At 45.5% G+C, this 20,661-nt stretch overlaps 1 protein-coding gene across 1 annotated transcript in view; it reads left to right on the top strand.

The window, feature by feature from the left end:
- Window positions 1–20,373, top strand: part of LOC106601961 (cytokine receptor-like factor 3) — a 73,038-nt gene extending 52,665 nt beyond the window's left edge. The window contains exons 2-10 of the mRNA XM_045715867.1: window positions 1,654–1,790; window positions 11,462–11,669; window positions 12,474–12,561; window positions 13,383–13,560; window positions 15,879–15,936; window positions 16,593–16,757; window positions 17,320–17,458; window positions 17,581–17,693; window positions 17,854–20,373. Coding sequence (XP_045571823.1) covers window positions 1,674–1,790; window positions 11,462–11,669; window positions 12,474–12,561; window positions 13,383–13,560; window positions 15,879–15,936; window positions 16,593–16,757; window positions 17,320–17,458; window positions 17,581–17,693; window positions 17,854–18,122 — 1,335 coding nt within the window. The 5' untranslated portion in view covers window positions 1,654–1,673 and the 3' untranslated portion in view covers window positions 18,123–20,373. The remainder of the gene's footprint in view (window positions 1–1,653; window positions 1,791–11,461; window positions 11,670–12,473; window positions 12,562–13,382; window positions 13,561–15,878; window positions 15,937–16,592; window positions 16,758–17,319; window positions 17,459–17,580; window positions 17,694–17,853) is intronic.
- The last annotated feature ends 288 nt before the right edge of the window (window positions 20,374–20,661 follow it).

Here is a 20,661-nt window from a genome sequence, read left to right as displayed (position 1 = left end):
TCAACATGTTCTGGTCTGGTACAGGCTGTACTATACCTTCAGCCAAACTACCTCAGCATGTTCTGGTCTGGTACAGGCTGTACTGTACCTTCAGCCAAACCACCTCAACATGTTCTGGTCTGGTACAGGCTGTACTATACCTTCAGCCAAACCACCTCAGCATGTTCTGGTCTGGTACAGGCTGTACTATACCTTCAGCCAAACTACCTCAACATGTTCTGGTCTGGTACAGGCTGTACTATACCTTCAGCCAAACTACCTCAGCATGTTCTGGTCTGGTACAGGCTGTACTGTACCTTCAGCCAAACTACCTCAACATGTTCTGGTCTGGTACAGGCTGTACTATACCTTCAGCCAAACTACCTCAGCATGTTCTGGTCTGGTACAGGCTGTACTGTACCTTCAGCCAAACCACCTCAACATGTTCTGGTCTGGTACAGGCTGTACTATACCTTCAGCCAAACCACCTCAGCATGTTCTGGTCTGGTACAGGCTGTACTATACCTTCAGCCAAACTACCTCAGCATGTTCTGGTCTGGTACAGGCTGTACTGTACCTTCAGCCAAACCACCTCAACATGTTCTGGTCTGGTACAGGCTGTACTGTAACCATAACCCTCACTCTTTTGTGTCATACTCATGGATTTCTGTTTGTATCTGCTATGTGGGAAACAGTCATCTTGAACATGAAAAGGGACTATCTGCTTGTAGCTGGTTGCTGCTAGTGTCTGGTCTCTGGTTGGCTGGTTGCTGCTAGTGTCTGGTCTCTGGTTGGCTGGTTGCTGCTAGTGTCTGGTCTCTGGTTGGCTGGTTGCTGCTAGTGTCTGGTCTCTGGTTGGCTGGTTGCTTTCCTCCAGTTAAATGGGAAGTGGTTTGATCTGTTTTTCACATCATCGTCAGACATCCTCTACTGTCTCTCCTCTTATCTCCCCTACTGTCTCTTCTCTTATCTCCCCTACTGTCTCTCCTCTTATCTCCCCTACTGTCTCTCCTCTTATCTCCCCTACTGTCTCTCCTCTTATCTCCCCTACTGTCTCTCCTCTTATCTCCCCTACTGTCTCTCCTCTTATCTCCCCTACTGTCTCTCCTCTTATTTCCCCTACTGTCTCTCCTCTTATTTCCCCTACTGTCTCTTCTCTTATCTCCCCTACTGTCTCTCCTCTTATTTCCTCTACTGTCTCTTCTCTTATCTCCCCTACTGTCTCTTCTCTTATCTCCCCTACTGTCTCTCCTCTTATTTCCCCTACTGTCTCTTCTCTTATCTCCCCTACTGTCTCTCCTCTTATCTCCCCTACTGTCTCTCCTCTTATTTCCCCTACTGTCTCTTCTCTTATCTCCCCTACTGTCTCTCCTCTTATCTCCCCTACTGTCTATTCTCACTGCTGTCTGCCTGGTCTTAGTGTCTCTGTGGTGGTGCAGAGCATCAAAATGACTTCAGGGGAATACACACATTCCAGTCTGAACACTATCAGAGTGAAAGAGTATCAGGCCACAGGGACATGAAGTTACAAACATCCGCTAATAACGTACGTGTGTGTGTGTGTGTGTGTGTGTGTGTGTGTGTGTGTGTGTGTGTGTGTGTGTGTGTGTGTGTATATATATATCTATATATATATATATATATATATATATATATATATATATATATATATAGGAGCCAGGCTGTACAGCAGGATGTCTATAGAGGCTGAGGCGTTGCTGCAGGAGGCTAAGGAGAGTATAGAAGCAGCTCAGAATTACAGGAGCGAACTACAACAACGCCTACATGGACTCAGCCAAGCACGCAAACAGGTAATAACACTACAACACCTACATGGACTCAGCCAAGCACGCAAACAGGTAATAACACAACTACAACACTAGTCCAACCCTCATTCAGACTAGAGGTCGTCATACGGAATGGCCGATTAATTAGGGCCGATTTCAAGTTTTCATAACAATTGGTAATCTGCATTTTTGGACACCGATTATGGCCAATTACATTGCACTCCACGAGGAGCCTGCGTGGCAGGCTGACCACCTGTTACACGAATGCAGCAAGGAGCCAAGGTAAGTTGCTAGCTAGCATTAAACTTACCTTATAAAAAAACTATCAATCTTCACATAATCACTAGTTAACTACACATGGTTGATGATATTACTAGTTTAACTAGCTTGTCCTGTGTTGCATATAATCGATGCGGTGCCTGTTAATAATTTATCATTGAATCACAGCCTACTTCGACAAACGGGTGATGATTTAAAAAAAGCACAATCGTTGCGCGAATGTACCTAACTATAAACATCAATGCCTTTCTTAAAATCAATACACAAGTATATATTCTTTAACCTGCATATTTAGTTAAAAGAAATTCATGTTAGCAGGCAATATTAACTAGGGAAATTGTGTCATTTCTCTTGCGTTCATTGCACGCAGAGTCAGGGTATATGCAACAGTTTGGGCTGCCTGGCTTGTTGCAAACTAATTTGCCAGAATGTTACGTAATTATGACATAACATTGAAGGTTGTGCAATGTAACAGGAATATTTAGACTTAGGGATGCCACCCGTTAGATAAAATACGGAACGGTTCCGTATTTCAGTGAAAAAATAAACGTTTTGTTTTCGAAATGATAGTTTCCGGATTTGACCATATTAATGACCTAAGGCTCGTATTTCTGTGTGTTTATTATATTATAATTAAGTCTATGATTTGATATTTGATAGAGCAGTCTGACTGAGCGGTGGTAGGCACCAGCAGGCTTGTAAGTATTCATTCAAACTTTACTGTGTTTTCCAGCAGCTCTTCGCAATGCTTGATCCACAGCGCTGTTTATGACTTCAAGCCTATCAACTCCCGAGATTAGGCTGGCAATACTAAAGTGCCTATAAGAACATCCAATAGTCAAAGGTATGTGAAATACAAATGGTATAGAGAGAAATAGTCCTATAATTCCTATAATAACTACAACCTAAAACTTCTAACCAGGGAATATTGAAGACTCATGTTAAAAGGAACCACCAGCTATCATATGTTCCCATGTTCTGAGCAAGGAACTAAAACGTTAGCTTTCTGACATGGCACATATTGCACTTTTACTTTCTTCCCCAACACTGTGTTTTTGCATTATTTAAACCAAATTGAACATGTTTCATAATTTATTTGAGACTAAATAGATTTTATTTATGTATTATATTACGTTAAAATAAGTGTTCATTCAGTATTGTTGTAAATGTCATTATTACAAATATACTGTATATAAATCAATGCCGATTAATCCTCCGATTTTTATATATATATATATATATATATATATATATATATATATATATATATATATATATATATATATATATAAAAATGTAATAATGACATTTACAGATACAGATGAAGTCTTCACCTGAACTCAGCAGCCTGTTTTCAATAGAATGTGCTTTTTAGTTCAGGAGTTGGACTACTCTGCATTCACACCACCTCCGGTTTGGCCAATGAGTCGTGTTTGTCTCTCTTTTCATATACCTCTCTTTCTCTGCTTTACTTTTAGAGGAGCAGGAAATAACAACATTGTTTACAATTAGCCTGAAGGGGGATAGAGAGGGGGAGGGGAGAGGGAAGGCTGTAACATCTTCCTGATACTAGAAGAGAGTTGTGTCTTAAACCGTCACCGTATTGTCACCACTGCTCAACCAGAATTGTCAGAGACTCCAGTCACCCAAGTTATAGACTGTTTTCTGTGCCCACCGCACAGGCAAGCGGTACTGGAGCGCCAAGTCTAGGATCAAAAGGCTCCTCAACAGCTTCTACCCCCAAGCCATAAGACCGCTGAACAATTCATAAAAATCGCCACCATACAATTTACATTGACCCCCCCCTCTTGTACACTGCTGCTACTCGCTGTTTGTTTGTTACCTATGTATAGTCACTTCACTCCCACCTGCATGTACAAATGACCTCAACTAGCCTGTACCCTGCACACTGACTCGGTACCGGTGTCCCCTGTATATAACCTCATTATTCTTATTGTGTTACTTTTTATTATTACTTTTTATTTTAGCCTACTTGTTAATGTTTTCTTCTTCTTGAACTGCACTATTGGTTAAAGGCTTGTAAGTAAAGCATTTCACAGTAAAGTCTACACTTGTTGTATTCGGCGCATGTGGCAAATAAAGTTTGATTTGATTTGAATAGCCTATGCAGCTGCCAACACCTCAAACATGTTGACACATTTACGCCGACATCACCCCAGTATTCCTACCACCGGAACAAGATGGAAACACAAAAAAACAACACCGCTTGGTCTCCCCTCTGCATTCAAGCAGCCCTTCACAGCTGGTTCTGACTGGGCCAAAGACATGCCAAGGGTGATAGGTATGTTTACACTAGTGGATAGGAACCCTTTCTCAGTGGTTGAGAAGAATAGAGGGAATCGGCATCTTTTGAAAGTGCTCGAGCCACGTTACGAACTTCACCCTCTCGCAAGCATTTCAGCAAACGGGTAGTACCCGCTCTATATAACCAAGAGAACGGGTAGTACCCGCTCTATATAACCAAGAGAAGGGTTAGTACCCGCTCTATATAACCAAGAGAACGGGTCGTACCCGCTCTATATAACCAAGAGAACGGGTAGTACCCGCTCTATATAACCAAGAGAACGGGTAGTATCCGCTCTATATAACCAAGAGAAGGGGTAGTACCCGCTCTATATAACCAAGAGAACGGGTAGTACCCGCTCTATATAACCAAGAGAACGGGTAGTATCCGCTCTATATAACCAAGAGAAGGGGTAGTACCCGCTCTATATAACCAAGAGAACGGGTAGTACCCGCTCTATATAACCAAGAGAAGGGGTAGTACCCGCTCTATATAACCAAGAGAAGGGGTAGTACCCGCTCTATATAACCAAAAGAACTCCAAAGTTATCAATGAATTGAAACTGACACTTTTATCTACAGAATGGTTCTGTTCTGCTGCTCTCTGGTGCCCACTGTTCCCACCCAGTATCTGGCACGTCTCTCTCCTTTCCCAGCTGTAGAGTCCAGTTTTGGGCCATTTTTCCCATAACCCCCCTCTTCCCCAGGGATGAGTCATCATCACTGTAATATGAGACGAAGCAGGCAGGAAAAGCTGCTCTGTAACACACACAGATTACCAGGATGGTGTGACGTCCGTGAGCAGTGTGTGCCTTAGATACTTCTGGCTTCTGGATGAGAGGGAGTCAAAACATCCTGTAGTTATCTCTCTCTAGTCTCTCTCTCTCTGGTCTCTCTCTGGTCTCTCTCTAGTCTCTCTCTCTCACTGGTCTCTCTGGTCTCTCTCTAGTCTCTCTCACTCTGGTCTCTCTCTCTCTGGTCTCTCTCTGGTCTCTCTCTAGTCTCTCTCTCTCTGGTCTCTCTCTCTCTCTCTCTGGTCTCTCTCTCTGGACTCTCTCTCTCTGGTTTCTCTCTCTCTCTGGTCTCTCTCTCTGGTCTCTCTCTGGTCTCTCTCTCTCTCTGGTCTCTCTCTCTGGTCTCTCTCTTGTCTCTCTCTCTGGTCTCTCTCTCTCTGGTCTCTCTCTCTCTCTCTGGTCTCTCTCTGGTCTCTCTCTCTCTCTCTGGTCTCTCTCTCTGGTCTCTCTCTCTTTGGTCTCTCTCTCTCTCTGGTCTCTCGCTCTCTCTCTGGTCTCTCGCTCTCTCTCTGGTCTCTCGCTCTCTCTCTGGTATCTCGCTCTCTCTGGTCTCTCGGTCTCTCGCTCTCTCTCTCTGGTCTCTCTCTCTGGTCTCTCTCTCTTCTCTCACTCTCTCTGTCACCTCACCTCTCTCTCTCTCATACCTCTTATCTCTCTCTCCCCAGCCTGTATGTCCTCTACTCCCAGTGGTCATGTCATTGTATTCCAGATGACAATATTAGCTTTCCCATCCTTCACCGTCCATAAATATACATTATCTTTGGCAACATCCCAAATGGCACCCTATTCCCTCCATAGTGCACTACCTTTGGGCCCTGGTCAAAATGAGTTCACTATATAGAGAATAGGATGCCATTTAGGATACTGCCCTTATCGCCACAAAACTGATCGACACCAGGAAGTGATGCAATGGCTCCAGTGAGGCATTTCCTGTGTCCTGCTGTCCATACACACTGATCTCTGATAGTGTTCTATGTAGGTCTTTCCATCCTCATCCAACTATTCTTTTCTCTTGTTTATCAGTGCAGCTCCTCTGCTCTTCTGTTTCCTGCTCGCTCTCTCGCTCTCTCTCTCTGGTCTCTTGCTCTCTGGTCTCTCTCTCTGGTCTCTCTCTCTCTGGTCTCTCGCTCTCTGGTCTCTCTCTCTCTGGTCTCTCTCTCTCTGGTCTCTCGCTCTCTGGTCTCTCTCTCTGGTCTCTCGCTCTCTTTCTCTCTGGTCTCTCACTCTCTTTCTCTCTGCTCTCTTTCTCTCTGGTCTCTCGCTCTCTGGTCTCTCTCTCTCTCGCTCTCTTTCTCTCTGGTCTCTCGCTCTCTCTCTCTCTGATCTCTTTCTCTCTGGTCTCTCGCTCTCTGGTCTCTCGCTCTCTGGTCTCTCACTCTCTGGTCTCTCGCACTCTGGTCTCTCTCTCTCAGGTCTCTCGCTCTCTTTCTCTCTGGTCTCTTGCTCTCTTTCTCTCTGGTCTCTCGCTCTCTTTCTCTCTGGTCTCTCGCTCTCTTTCTCTCTGGTCTCTCTCTCTCTCGCTCTCTTTCTCTCTGGTCTCTTGCTCTCTCTCTCTCTGGTCTCTCGCTCTCTGGTCTCTCGCTTTCTGGTCTCTCGCTCTCTTTCTCTCTGGTCTCTCGCTCTCTTTCTCTCTGGTCTCTCGCTCTCTTTCTCTCTGGTCTCTCTCTCTCTCTGGTCTCTCGCTCTCTTTCTCTCTGGTCTCTCTCTCTCTCGCTCTCTTTCTCTCTGGTCTCTCGCTCTCTTTCTCTCTGGTCTCTTGCTCTCTCGCTCTCTGGTCTCTCGCTCTCTGGTCTCTCGCTCTCTGGTCTCTCTCTCTCTTTCTCTCTGGTCTCTCGCTCTCTTTCTCTCTGGTCTCTCGCTCTCTGGTCTCTCTCTCTCTCTCTTTCTCTCTGGTCTCTCGCTCTCTTTCTCTCTGGTCTCTCGCTCTCTGGTCTCTCGCTCTCTGGTCTCTCGCTCTCTTTCTCTCTGGTCTCTCTCTCTTTCTCTCTGGTCTCTCGCTCTCTTTCTCTCTGGTCTCTCGCTCTCTTTCTCTCTGGTCTCTTGCTCTCTCTCTCTCTGGTCTCTCGCTCTCTGGTCTCTCTCTCTCTGGTCTCTCGCTCTCTTTCTCTCTGGTCTCTTGCTCTCTCTCTCTCTGGTCTCTTGCTCTCTCTCTCTCTGGTCTCTCGCTCTCTGGTCTCTTTCTCTCTGGTCTCTCGCTCTCTGGTCTCTCTCTCTCTCTTTCTCTCTGGTCTCTCACTCTCTTTCTCTCTGGTCTCTCGCTCTCTTTCTCTCTGGTCTCTTGCTCTCTCTCTCTCTGGTCTCTCGCTCTCTGGTCTCTTTCTCTCTGGTCTCTCGCTCTCTTTCTCTCTGGTCTCTCGCTCTCTTTCTCTCTGGTCTCTTGCTCTCTGGTCTCTCGCTCTCTGGTCTCTCGCTCTCTTTCTCTCTGGTCTCTCCCTCTCTTTCTCTCTGGTCTCTCGCTCTCTTTCTCTCTGGTCTCTCGCTCTCTTTCTCTCTGGTCTCTCGCTCTCTCTCTCTCTGGTCTCTCGCTCTCTGGTCTCTTTCTCTCCCTCTCTTTCTCTCTGGTCTCTCGCTCTCTGGTCTCTCACTCTCTTTTTCTCTGGTCTCTCCCTCTCTCTCTCTCTGGTCTCTCACTCTCTTTTTCTCTGGTCTCTCCCTCTCTCTCTCTCTGGTCTCTCTCTGGTCTCTCTCTAGTCTCTCTCTCTCACTGGTCTCTCTGGTCTCTCTCTAGTCTCTCTCTCTCTGGTCTCTCTCTCTCTGGTCTCTCTCTCTCTCTCTGGTCTCTCTCTCTGGACTCTCTCTCTCTGGTCTCTCTCTCTCTGGTCTCTCGCTCTCTCTCTGGACTCTCTCTCTGGACTCTCTCTCTGGACTCTCTCTCTCTGGTCTCTCTCTCTGGACTCTCTCTCTCTGGTCTCTCTCTCTCTCTGGTCTCTCTCTCTCTGGTCTCTCTCTGGTCTCTCTCTCTCTCTGGTCTCTCTCTCTGGTCTCTCTCTCTGGTCTCTCTCTAGTCTCTCTCTCTCTGGTCTCTCTCTCTCTGGACTCTCTCTCTGGACTCTCTCTCTGGACTCTCTCTCTCTGGTCTCTCTCTCTGGACTCTCTCTCTCTGGTCTCTCTCTCTCTCTGGTCTCTCTCTCTCTGGTCTCTCTCTCTCTGGTCTCTCTCTCTGGTCTCTCTCTCTTTGGTCTCTCTCTCTCTCTGGTCTCTCGCTCTCTCTCTGGTCTCTCGCTCTCTCTCTGGTCTCTCGCTCTCTCTCTGGTCTCTCGCTCTCTCTGGTCTCTCGGTCTCTCGCTCTCTGGTCTCTCTCTCTGGTCTCTCTCTCTTCTCTCACTCTCTCTGTCACCTCACCTCTCTCTCTCTCATACCTCTTATCTCTCTCTCCCCAGCCTGTATGTCCTCTACTCCCAGTGGTCATGTCATTGTATTCCAGATGACAATATTAGCTTTCCCATCCTTCACCGTCCATAAATATACATTATCTTTGGCAACATCCCAAATGGCACCCTATTCCCTCCATAGTGCACTACCTTTGGGCCCTGGTCAAAATGAGTTCACTATATAGAGAATAGGATGCCATTTAGGATACTGCCCTTATCGCCACAAAACTGATCGACACCAGGAAGTGATGCAATGGCTCCAGTGAGGCATTTCCTGTGTCCTGCTGTCCATACACACTGATCTCTGATAGTGTTCTATGTAGGTCTTTCCATCCTCATCCAACTATTCTTTTCTCTTGTTTATCAGTGCAGCTCCTCTGCTCTTCTGTTTCCTGCTCGCTCTCTCGCTCTCTCTCTCTGGTCTCTCGCTCTCTGGTCTCTCTCTCTCTGGTCTCTTGCTCTCTCTCGCTCTCTGGTCTCTCTCTCTCTGGTCTCTCTCTCTCTGGTCTCTCGCTCTCTTTCTCTCTGGTCTCTCACTCTCTTTCTCTCTGCTCTCTTTCTCTCTGGTCTCTCGCTCTCTGGTCTCTCTCTCTCTCGCTCTCTTTCTCTCTGGTCTCTCGCTCTCTCTCTCTCTCTGGTCTCTTTCTCTCTGGTCTCTCGCTCTCTGGTCTCTCACTCTCTGGTCTCTCGCACTCTGGTCTCTCTCTCTCAGGTCTCTCGCTCTCTCTGGTCTCTTTCTCTCTGGTCTCTCCCTCTCTTTCTCTCTGGTCTCTCGCTCTCTTTCTCTCTGGTCTCTCGCTCTCTTTCTCTCTGGTCCCTCGCTCTCTTTCTCTCTGGTCTCTCGCTCTCTGGTCTCTCTCTCTTTCGCTCTCTTTCTCTCTGGTCTCTCGCTCTCTTTCTCTCTGGTCTCTTGCTCTCTCTCTCTCTCTGGTCTCTCGCTCTCTGGTCTCTCGCTCTCTGGTCTCTCTCTCTCTGGTCTCTCTCTCTCAGGTCTCTCGCTCTCTTTCTCTCTGGTCTCTCGCTCTCTTTCTCTCTGGTCTCTCGCTCTGGTCTCTTTCTCTCTGGTCTCTCGCTCTCTTTCTCTCTGGTCTCTCGCTCTCTTTCTCTCTGGTCTCTCGCTCTCTTTCTCTGGTCTCTCGCTCTCTGGTCTCTCTCTCTCTCTCTCTTTCTCTCTGGTCTCTCGCTCTCTTTCTCTCTGGTCTCTCGCTCTCTGGTCTCTCGCTCTCTGGTCTCTCGCTCTCTGGTCTCTCGCTCTCTGGTCTCTTTCTCTCTGGTCTCTCGCTCTCTTTCTCTCTGGTCTCTCTCTCTCTTTCTCTCTGGTCTCTCGCTCTCTTTCTCTCTGGTCTCTCGCTCTCTTTCTCTCTGGTCTCTTGCTCTCTCTCTCTCTGGTCTCTCGCTCTCTGGTCTCTCTCTCTCTGGTCTCTCGCTCTCTTTCTCTCTGGTCTCTTGCTCTCTCTCTCTCTGGTCTCTTGCTCTCTCTCTCTCTGGTCTCTCGCTCTCTGGTCTCTTTCTCTCTGGTCTCTCGCTCTCTGGTCTCTCTCTCTCTCTCTCTCTCTCTCTGGTCTCTCACTCTCTTTCTCTCTGGTCTCTCGCTCTCTTTCTCTCTGGTCTCTTGCTCTCTCTCTCTCTGGTCTCTCGCTCTCTGGTCTCTCGCTCTCTGGTCTCTCGCTCTCTGGTCTCTCACTCTCTTTCTCTCTGGTCTCTCGCTCTCTTTCTCTCTGGTCTCTTGCTCTCTCTCTCTCTTGGTCTCTCTTTCTCTCTGGTCTCTCGCTCTCTTTCTCTCTGGTCTCTCGCTCTCTTTCTCTCTGGTCTCTTGCTCTCTTTCTCTCTGGTCTCTTGCTCTCTGGTCTCTTTCTCTCTGGTCTCTTGCTCTCTTTCTCTCTGGTCTCTCGCTCTCTCTCTCTCTGGTCTCTCGCTCTCTGGTCTCTTTCTCTCCCTCTCTTTCTCTATGGTCTCTCGCTCTCTGGTCTCTGGTCTCTCGCTCTCTGGTCTCTCTCTCTCTGGTCTCTCACTCTCTTTTTCTCTGGCCTCTCCCTCTCTTTCTCTCTGGTCTCTCGCTCTCTTTCTCTCTGGTCTCTCGCTCTCTGGTCTCTCGCTCTCTGGTCTCTGGTCTCTCGCTCTCTGGTCTCTCTCTCTCTGGTCTCTCTCTGGTCTCTCACTCTCTGGTCTCTCACTCTCTGGTCTCTCTCTCTCTCTTTCTCTCTGGTCTCTCGCTAGTGCATAGTGCATAGTGCACTACTGGTCTCTCGCTCTCTGGTCTCTCTCTCTCTGGTCTCTCGCTCTCTTTCTCTCTGGTCTCTCTCTCTCTGGTCTCTCTCTCTCTCTCTTTCTCTCTGGTCTCTCTCTCTCTCTCTCTGGTCTCTCTTTCTCTCTGGTCTCTCTCTCTCTCTCTCTCTGGTCTCTCGCTCTCTTTCTCTCTGGTCTCTCTCTCTCTGGTCTCTTTCTCTCTGGTCTCTCGCTCTCTTTCTCTCTGGTCTCTCTCACTGGTCTCTCTCTCTCTCTCATAGTCAGAGTCATAGTGAGAGGAGGACTGTCATTCAGTGGGTGTGTCCCAAAAAGCTCCCTACATAGTGCACTACTTTTGACCAGAGCTCTATTGGCCCTTCCTCTCTATGGGCCCCTCCTCTCTATGAGCCCGAATGCACTATAAAGGCACTAAGGGTGCCATTTGGGACTGAGATAGTCTGGTAGTTTCATACTGACAGGAGTTCAGCTCAGCATGGTTGTCTGTTAAGAGGAACTGAAACAGAGACTACGTTTCACTGCAATCGACTAACCACCAGCTTCCTGTTCCGTTGGGGGACTGGCACTGTTTCCACATCTTAACGTTTTAGCATTTCTGGTAGAAAGTTAGCATATCAATTGACCCTCTCCCACCGTCTCTCTCTCTCTCTCCTACCCTCTCTCCCTCATCCTCCTCTCTCTTCCTCTCCTCTCGCTCCTCCAGGTACGAGGCAGCTCGTCTCAGGCCAGGGAGGGGTTGAAGCGTCATTTCTCAGAGCTCCAGACGGCTGTGACCCGCCTCCTGACGGAGCGTCTGAGCGTGCTCCTTAGCGAGGTGGACGTCATCGAGCAGGACAGCGTACGGCCGCTGGACGACTGCCAGAAACTCATAGAACACGGAGTCAACACCGCAGACGAGCTGCTCCGAGAGGGTGAGGTATAGATAGACGGAGGGACGCATGGTTCAAATCCCGGAGCCCTTGAGCAATGCAGGTTATCCTCTTACATCTAGACGTTCCGCTAGCGGAACACCATAACAGGTTAACCCTGACTGATCCAAGGTGACCCTGGTCGTAACCCCACTCCCTGAGACTGTCTCAGGGGGAGTAGGGATATGCACAAAAACACATGTCCCTTACAAACTGTGTAACAGGACTAATAAAATATGATAATATAATCACCTGACAAATTATTATGACTTTCTATTACACACCGTCAGAATAATGTTTCTCCTCTCCTCCTCCTCCTCCTCCTCAGTACCATCAGAATCATGTTTCTCCTCTCCTCCTCCTCCTCCTCAGTACCATCAGAATCATGTTTCTCCTGTCCTCCTCCTCCTCCTCCTCAGTACCATCAGAATCATGTTTCTCCTGTCCTCCTCTTCCTCAGTACCATCAGAATCATGTTTCTCCTGTCCTCCTCCTCCTCCTCCTCAGTACCATCAGAATCATGTTTCTCCTGTCCTCCTCCTCCTCCTCCTCCTCAGTACCATCAGAATCATGTTTCTCCTGTCCTCCTCTTCCTCAGTACCATCAGAATCATGTTTCTCCTCTCCTCCTCCTCCTCCTCAGTACCATCAGAATCATGTTTCTCCTGTCCTCCTCCTCCTCCTCCTCTTCCTCTTCCTCAGTACCATGAAACCTCAGTGGTCTCCTATTTCATGATTCATCTCCTGTAATTAAACACTGATTAAAGGTTTGAATCTCTCTTTCTCTCTCCCCTTGTCCTCTCTTCAGGTGAGGTAGCTATCCGCTGTGGTCTGGGGGAGAAGGAGGACAAGCTGGGGAGTTTCACCAAGAAGGCCCTTCAGATCCAGCTGGACAGGTGAAGGAGAGAGAGGGAATTATCATACTCTCTTTCACTATGTCATGTATGTTCTAACTTTAACAATACAATGTAAAGGTTAACTCTGTGTGTGTGTTTATTTTAACTGTGTGTGTGTTTATTTTAACTCTGTGTGTGTTTATTTTAACTGTGTGTGTGTTTATTTTAACTGTGTGTGTGTTTATTTTAACTGTGTGTGTGTTTATTTTAACTGTGTGTGTGTGTGTGTTTATTTTAACTGTGTGTGTGTGTTTATTTTAACTGTGTGTGTGTTTATTTTAACTGTGTGTGTGTTTATTTTAACTGTGTGTGTGTTTATTTTAACTGTGTGTGTGTGTGTGTTTATTTTAACTGTGTGTGTGTGTTTATTTTAACTGTGTGTGTGTGTTTATTTTAACTGTGTGTGTGTTTATTTTAACTGTGTGTGTGTGTGTGTTTATTTTAACTGTGTGTGTGTGTTTATTTTAACTGTGTGTGTGTGTTTATTTTAACTGTGTGTGTGTGTTTATTTTAACTGTGTGTGTGTTTATTTTAACTGTGTGTGTGTTTATTTTAACTGTGTGTGTGTTTATTTTAACTGTGTGTGTGTGTGTGTGTTTATTTTAACTGTGTGTGTGTGTGTGTGTGTGTGTGTGTTTATTTTAACTGTGTGTGTGTGTGTGTGTGTGTGTGTGTGTGTGTTTATTTTAACCGTGTGTGTGTGTGTGTTTATTTTAACTGTGTGTGTGTTTATTTTAACCGTGTGTGTGTGTGTGTGTGTGTGTGTGTGTGTGTGTGTGTGTGTGTGTGTGTGTGTGTGTGTGTGTGTGTGTGTGTCTCAGCCTCCCGGAGGTACCAGTGTTAGTAGACGTGCCGTGTGTGTCTGCCCAGCTGGATGACTCTCTGCTGTACGCGCTGAGAGACAGAGTGTCACGACACGGATCAGTCTCTTCACACCCTCCAGTCCAGATAGAGGAACTCCAGGAGAGACCTGGCAGTGTGTTAGTACGCTGGTGTAAGGTGAGGACACACACACCCTCCAGGTGTTATGACACTGTTATTAACTAGTACACTGTCCTGTGGGGTGTTATGACACTGTTATTAACTAGTACACTGTCCTGTGGGGTGTTATGATACTGATATTAACTAACTAGTACACTGTCCTGTGGGGGTGTTATGACACTGTTATTAACTAGTACACTGTCCTGTGGGGTGTTATGATACTGATATTAACTAGTATACTGTCCTGTGGGGTGTTATGACACTGATATTAACTAGTACACTGTCCTGTGGGGTGTTATGACACTGATATTAACTAGTACACTGTCCTGTGGGTTGTTATGATACTGATATTAACTAGTACACTGTCCTGTGGGGTGTTATGACACTGTTATTAACTAGTACACTGTCCTGTGGGGTGTTATGATACTGATATTAACTATAGTACACTGTCCTGTGGGGTGTTATGACACTGTTATTAACTAATAGTACACTGTCCTGTGGGGTGTTATGACACTGATATTAACTAGTACACTGTCCTGTGGGGTGTTATGACACTGTTATTAACTAACTAGTACACTGTCCTGTGGGGTGTTATGACACTGTTATTAACTAGTACACTGTCCTGTGGGGTGTTATGATACTGATATTAACTAGTACACTGTCCTGTGGGGTGTTATGACACTGATATTAACTAACTAGTACACTGTCCTGTGGGGTGTTATGACACTGATATTAACTAGTACACTGTCCTGTGGGGTGTTATGATACTGTTATTAACTAACTAGTACACTGTCCTGTGGGGTGTTATGACACTGTTATTAACTAGTACACTGTCCTGTGGGGTGTTATGATACTGATATTAACTAGTACACTGTCCTGTGGGGTGTTATGATACTGATATTAACTAGTACACTGTCCTGTGGGGTGTTATGATACTGATATTAACTAGTACACTGTCCTGTGGGGTGTTATGATACTGATATTAACTAGTACACTGTCCTGTGGGGTGTTATGACACTGATATTAACTAACTAGTACACTGTCCTGTGGGGTGTTATGATACTGATATTAACTAGTACACTGTCCTGTGGGGTGTTATGACACTGATATTAACTAACCAGTACACTGTCCTGTGGGGTGTTATGATACTGATATTAACTAACTAGTACACTGTCCTGTGGGGTGTTATGATACTGATATTAACTAACTAGTACACTGTCCTGTGGGGTGTTATGATACTGATATTAACTAACAAGTACACTGTCCTGTGGGGTGTTATGATACTGATATTAACTAGTACACTGTCCTGTGGGGTGTTATGATACTGATATTAACTACGTACACTGTCCTGTGGGGTGTTATGATACTGATATTAACTAGTACACTGTCCTGTGGGGTGTTATGATACTGATATTAACTAGTACACTGTCCTGTGGGGTGTTATGACACTGATATTAACTAGTATACTGTCCTGTGGGGTGTTATGATACTGATATTAACTAGTACACTGTCCTGTGGGGTGTTATGATACTGATATTAACTAGTACACTGTCCTGTGGGTTGTTATGATACTGATATTAACTAGTACACTGTCCTGTGGGGTGTTATGATACTGATATTAACCAGTACACTGTCCTGTGGGGTGTTATGATACTGATATTAACTAGTACACTGTCCTGTGGGGTGTTATGACACTGATATTAACTAGTACACTGTCCTGTGGGGTGTTATGATACTGATATTAACTAGTATACTGTCCTGTGGGGTGTTATGATACTGATATTAACTAACTAGTATACTGTCCTGTGGGGTGTTATGACACTGATATTAACTAACTAGTACACTGTCCTGTGGGGTGTTATGACACTGATATTAACTAACTAGTACACTGTCCTGTGGGGTGTTATGATACTGATATTAACTACTGTCCTGTGGGGTGTTATGACACTGATATTAACTAACTAGTACACTGTCCTGTGGGGTGTTATGATACTGATATTAACTAGTACACTGTCCTGTGGGGTGTTATGATACTGATATTAACTAGTACACTGTCCTGTGGGGTGTTATGATACTGATATTAACTAACTAGTACACTGTCCTGTGGGGTGTTATGATACTGATATTAACTAGTACACTGTCCTGTGGGGTGTTATGATACTGATATTAACTAGTACACTGTCCTGTGGGGTGTTATGATACTGATATTAACTAGTACACTGTCCTGTGGGGTGTTATGATACTGATATTAACTACTGTCCTGTGGGGTGTTATGATACTGATATTAACTAGTACACTGTCCTGTGGGGTGTGTTTCATAACATCTGTCTCTCTAGGTGGATGATGAGTTTGCGGTGCAGGACTACCGCCTGCAGTATCGTCGCTCAGTGTCTGGTCAGTACCTAGGTCAAACATGATTTAATATCCCAGAACTTATTCATTTCTTTGTGATTCTATATCATTCATATTTATTCCAAATTATAATAATAATCTAAGTCGTAATGATTTAATAAAACATAACTTTTAATAACGCATAAATACATTTCTGAACAAAGGGAGCAGCGACGCTGCCTTAGTGCAACAAAGGGACCAGTCCTGATCCCAGGAATCTGTTTGCGCCTCTGGATATGTTGTCCTATCCATAGAATTACATATTAGTACTTTATTAATAGTGCTTAATAATATCATATTATAATGTGAAATATATTATAAAATCTAATTGTATGAATGGTACATTATAATATGAATAATACATTTTAATTGAATAGTACTTTATAAAATGAATAGTACTTCATAATATAAATAGTACAAATAGTACTTTATAATATGAATAATACGTTTTAATTGAATAGTACTTTATAATATGAATAGTACTTTATAATATGAATAGTGCTTTATTAATACTAGTGTATCTCTGTGGTCCTAACCTTATAAATTGAATAGTACTTTATAAAATGAATAGTACTTTATAATATGAATAGTACATTCTACTAGAATAGTGCTTTATTAATACTAGTGTATCTCTGTGGTCCTGACCTCGGTATGTTCAGGTCAGTACGAGGATACCTACATCGGGCCGGAGCAGGAGTTCCTGGTCCTACACCTGGACCCCCACACTGATCATCTGTTCAGGGTGTGTGCCCGGGGGGAGGGACGTACCGAGTGGAGCCCCTGGAGCGTCCCACAGACAGGATACACCACACTGGCACCCCATGGTAAACACACACACGGTAAACACAGACACCCCAGGGTAAACACACACACCTGGAGCAGATGTACGGTGAAGCATTCAGCTCCAGGTTATGCATGCTGACACAGCGTGGTCTACAAACCTCAAAGTACGTCTCTGATGGTATTTTTGTGTCTCAGATGGTGTGTGCTCGCGTAACCTGTAGACGTTTGTTGGTCTCGTGTAGCGTGAGTCACTAGCTCTGGTCCAGGGCATCAGTGTGTTAGGCACATACCAGTCAGGGCACTAGCTCTGGTCCAGGGCGTAATGTTAACCATTGTTGCTTGTCCAGCTAGCTAGTACACACGCACTAGCTCCTTAGGACACACTAGCTACCTAGCTTGTAATTTCACCTCTCGTGCTGTTGGTGTCAGTAAAGCACCATCCTCTCTGGCATCACTCAACATCCTGTCTCATCTCCTATGTCTCAGTGTCTGTGGCGTGAGAAGGTGTCTCCTGCAGCCAGACCTGTTGAAATGCAGTCGGCCTGGACTGAAGGTGTACTGTTGTCATGGTTTCTGTCTTCTTCTGGGTGGTGTGTGTTCCAGAGTGGTGTCCAGGCAGTGAGGGCTACATCCTCAGCAGTAGAAGGAACATCGCCATGCGGAGTGACTCGTCCCCCTCTAAAGCTGGGGTTCTCTACTCCAACGCTCCAACATACTTCTGTGGACAGACGCTCACCTTCAAGTCAGTACACACTCACTCTCTCTCTCTCTCTCTCTCTCTCTCTCCCCTCCATCACAATCTCTAGTGTAATGTTATGCTGTGATTCCTGTCGTGTGATTAGTGTGTTTTGTGTGCTTGCGTAGGATCTCTGCGACGGGCCAGGTGGACAAGCGGGACAGTATCGGGGTGTGTGTGGGGTGTGAGGGAGAGGCGGAGTCTCTCCAGAGGGACCAGGCTGTCTGCATCTCCACCAACGGTACACTCACTTTTTCAACAACAAAAATATTGTAAAGCGTACAATTGCAGAGTAGCAGCAGCGTTAAAAGTTAGCAAAACTTGACAGATTTTTTTCTCACCTTCTCTATATCCCTCCTCTTCCTACTCTTTCCTCTCTCCCTCGCCTCTCTTCTCTCCAGGAGCGGTGTTTGTCAACGGTAAAGAGATGACCAACCAGCTGCCTTCTATCACCCTCGGCTCTGCTGTGACCTTTGATATGGAAGTGGTCAACCTACTTCCTATTAGCAACAACAACAACCTTAGCGACGGAGGCAACTTCAAGCTGAGGGTTACGATTGGCTCAGGGAACCGGGAAGTGGTGTTTGATTGGCTGCTAGACCAGGGGGTGGACTGCCTGTTCTTTGGCTGCTCCTTAGCCCACCCTGGTTGGAAGGTGCTGGTGTTCTGAGCCTGCTGATTGGACAGCAGCCCTGTCAGTCAACACAAAGGGACAAGCAGAGTAACAGTCCTGTCTGCTGGAGTTGTCCTGTCCCAAATAAACCCCTTAGACCAGTGGTATTCAAACTTTTTTTTAGCAGGGACCCTATTTTTTGTGTGTTCATTTTCTCATGAACCCACCCCAAAAATAATGACAACCTTAAATTAGTACATCAACAAATAATCCTTAATTCATTACATTTACAAAAAAACTAAATAAATGTACTCAATTGTATTTTTCAAATACGTTTGTATATGGTCTCATACAATAATCCGTACTTTTTGTTTAGTGGGGTCACGATCATCGCCTTTGAATACCACTGCCTTAGACACTTAGCCTCTACCCCCTATAGCTTTTCAGTATTGGGGTATTTCTCAATGTGAATTCAACTGCCGTTGTTTACAGTAATGTACCCCTCCTTTACCCACTGTGACCCATCTGTTCCTTTCACCCTGGGAAAGGTTTCATCTGGCCTTCTGCAGCTATCTATGCTTCCTCCAGGTATGACTGGTGATGGCTGAGAGCTGTCTTCTCCAGTATCAGAAAATATCAGCTCCAGTAGCACACCTTTCTCCTCTTGGCATCTGGATCAACAATGTATCCAAAGCCCTTTCTGAACTGGCTGATAAGATATCCTGCCATCTGATACAGACTCGTGTACCACAACTGACCAATCATTCTTCCTTTTCAAGAGACACTCAGGCTGTGCATGAAATGGCACCCTATTCCCTACATAGTGCTATGGGCCTTGGTCAAAAGTAGTGCACTATATAGGGAATAGGGTGCCATTCCTGTGCCCTATTTCAGATGCACATTCTCTCCAAACGTCCTAAAATGGTGGTGTTTTTTACTTTTGAATGTGAGAACAATAAGGGGGTGGTCTCGCTCAGAGATCAGAGAGAGACACGTTACCTTTCATCAAACACATTTTTTACCACAGAAAAAAACACCACCACTGTGAAAAACAACTCACTCCAGAGATCGTAACCTCTTCTTTGTCGGTCTCTCCTCCCCTGTCGACCCGTTTTCAATTCTCTAGCTCCGTGTGAGCAGAACTCATGGTGTATACAAAGTTCTGATTCTGTAAGTGTTCTGAATTAGATTCCATTTTATGCTCTTAATGTTCTTTTTAAAAACGGTTCACTTTTTTTGCTAACAGTTTTCACATCCATGTAATGTAACTTCACTTGTAGACATTGATGTACTTTCATGTGAATTTTTGGGGGAACTTGTTCTACTTGTGAGGTGAATTTATATTTTAAGCGCCATCCTATTTCCTCTAGAGCACTATAGGGACTAGGGGCCGTTTGGGTTGCTTCCTGTGGTTCTGCAGAGATGGAATGGTTGCTGTGGTTACAGAGTGCTCTTCAGCAGACTGACTGTTGAGTTAGATGGTTCAAATTAAAATGAACCTTTATTTAACTAGGCAAGTCAGGTAAGAACAAAATGTTATTTACAATGACGGCCTACCCCCTCCCCTAACCCGGACGATGCTGGGCCAATTATGCACCAACCCTATGGGACTCCCGATCATGGCCGGTTGTGACAGCCTGGAAACGAACCAGGGTCTGTATTGACGCGTCGAGCACTGCAATACAGTGCCTTAGACCGCTGCGCCACTCGGGAGTGTGACAGTTTCACATTTAACAGTGGTCATACATACTGGAAGACACTGCTTGTCGATAAAAGCTATAGCTGGATAGTTACTCTGTGGCAGTGTTGCTTCACGTCCAAATCATCTGGTATCAGTGAAACGCTGCCAATGGTAGGGAGGTGGGGTTGGAAATGGAACCAGGCCACCTGTTAAAGTGGGGTCGTACTCAGCTGTCTGTCATCCACCACCCTCTTCATGCAAACATCCTTCTCCGATTCCTTTAACTGTGTGCCTGAGTCCCAAATAGCACCCTATTCCCTATCTAGTGCACTACTTTTGACCTGGATCCATAGGGCTGGTCAAAAGTAGTGCACCAGATAGGGTGCCATTTGGAATGCTGACTGTGACTTGTAATCAGGGTTGGGCTCAGTTCCATTTCAATTCCGGAGGTTAACTGAAATTCCAATTGAGTTAAAGTGGAATGCGAGTTGACTTCCTAAATAGCATTGACCCCAGTCCTGCTTGTTATCAGGCTTATTATTTACATATGTGTGTATACCTCATTGTGCCTTCCTTCAGTACAGAATGAATGCCCCAGAAACGTCCAATAAATTGCTTAGTCATCTACTTTTGGTTATTTTTGTCTGAAATATGAAACAATCCAAATTGGATTGCTACATCAAGAGATGGACAGAACTCAGGATTTTGGGTCAGCCAGGCTAGCAGACCATTTCTATTAGCCAGGGTAACAACCGGGTCCAAAATGTGCCGGCCCGTGCCATGTTTGTAAATACAACATTTGGCTGGTCTGACAGGCTAGTTGGGCACATTCCTACTGGCCCAGTCTGAAAAGTACTATCCTCGGGCTAGCTGAAGGTCTATCCCCTATCCTAACATGTGAATGAGATAGTTACA

The sequence above is a fragment of the Salmo salar genome, chromosome ssa03, assembly GCF_905237065.1.
Source record: "Salmo salar chromosome ssa03, Ssal_v3.1, whole genome shotgun sequence".
Taxonomy (NCBI): domain Eukaryota; kingdom Metazoa; phylum Chordata; class Actinopteri; order Salmoniformes; family Salmonidae; genus Salmo; species Salmo salar.
Note: the sequence above shows the minus strand (reverse complement) of the source record. Positions and strands in the feature narration are given on the sequence as shown.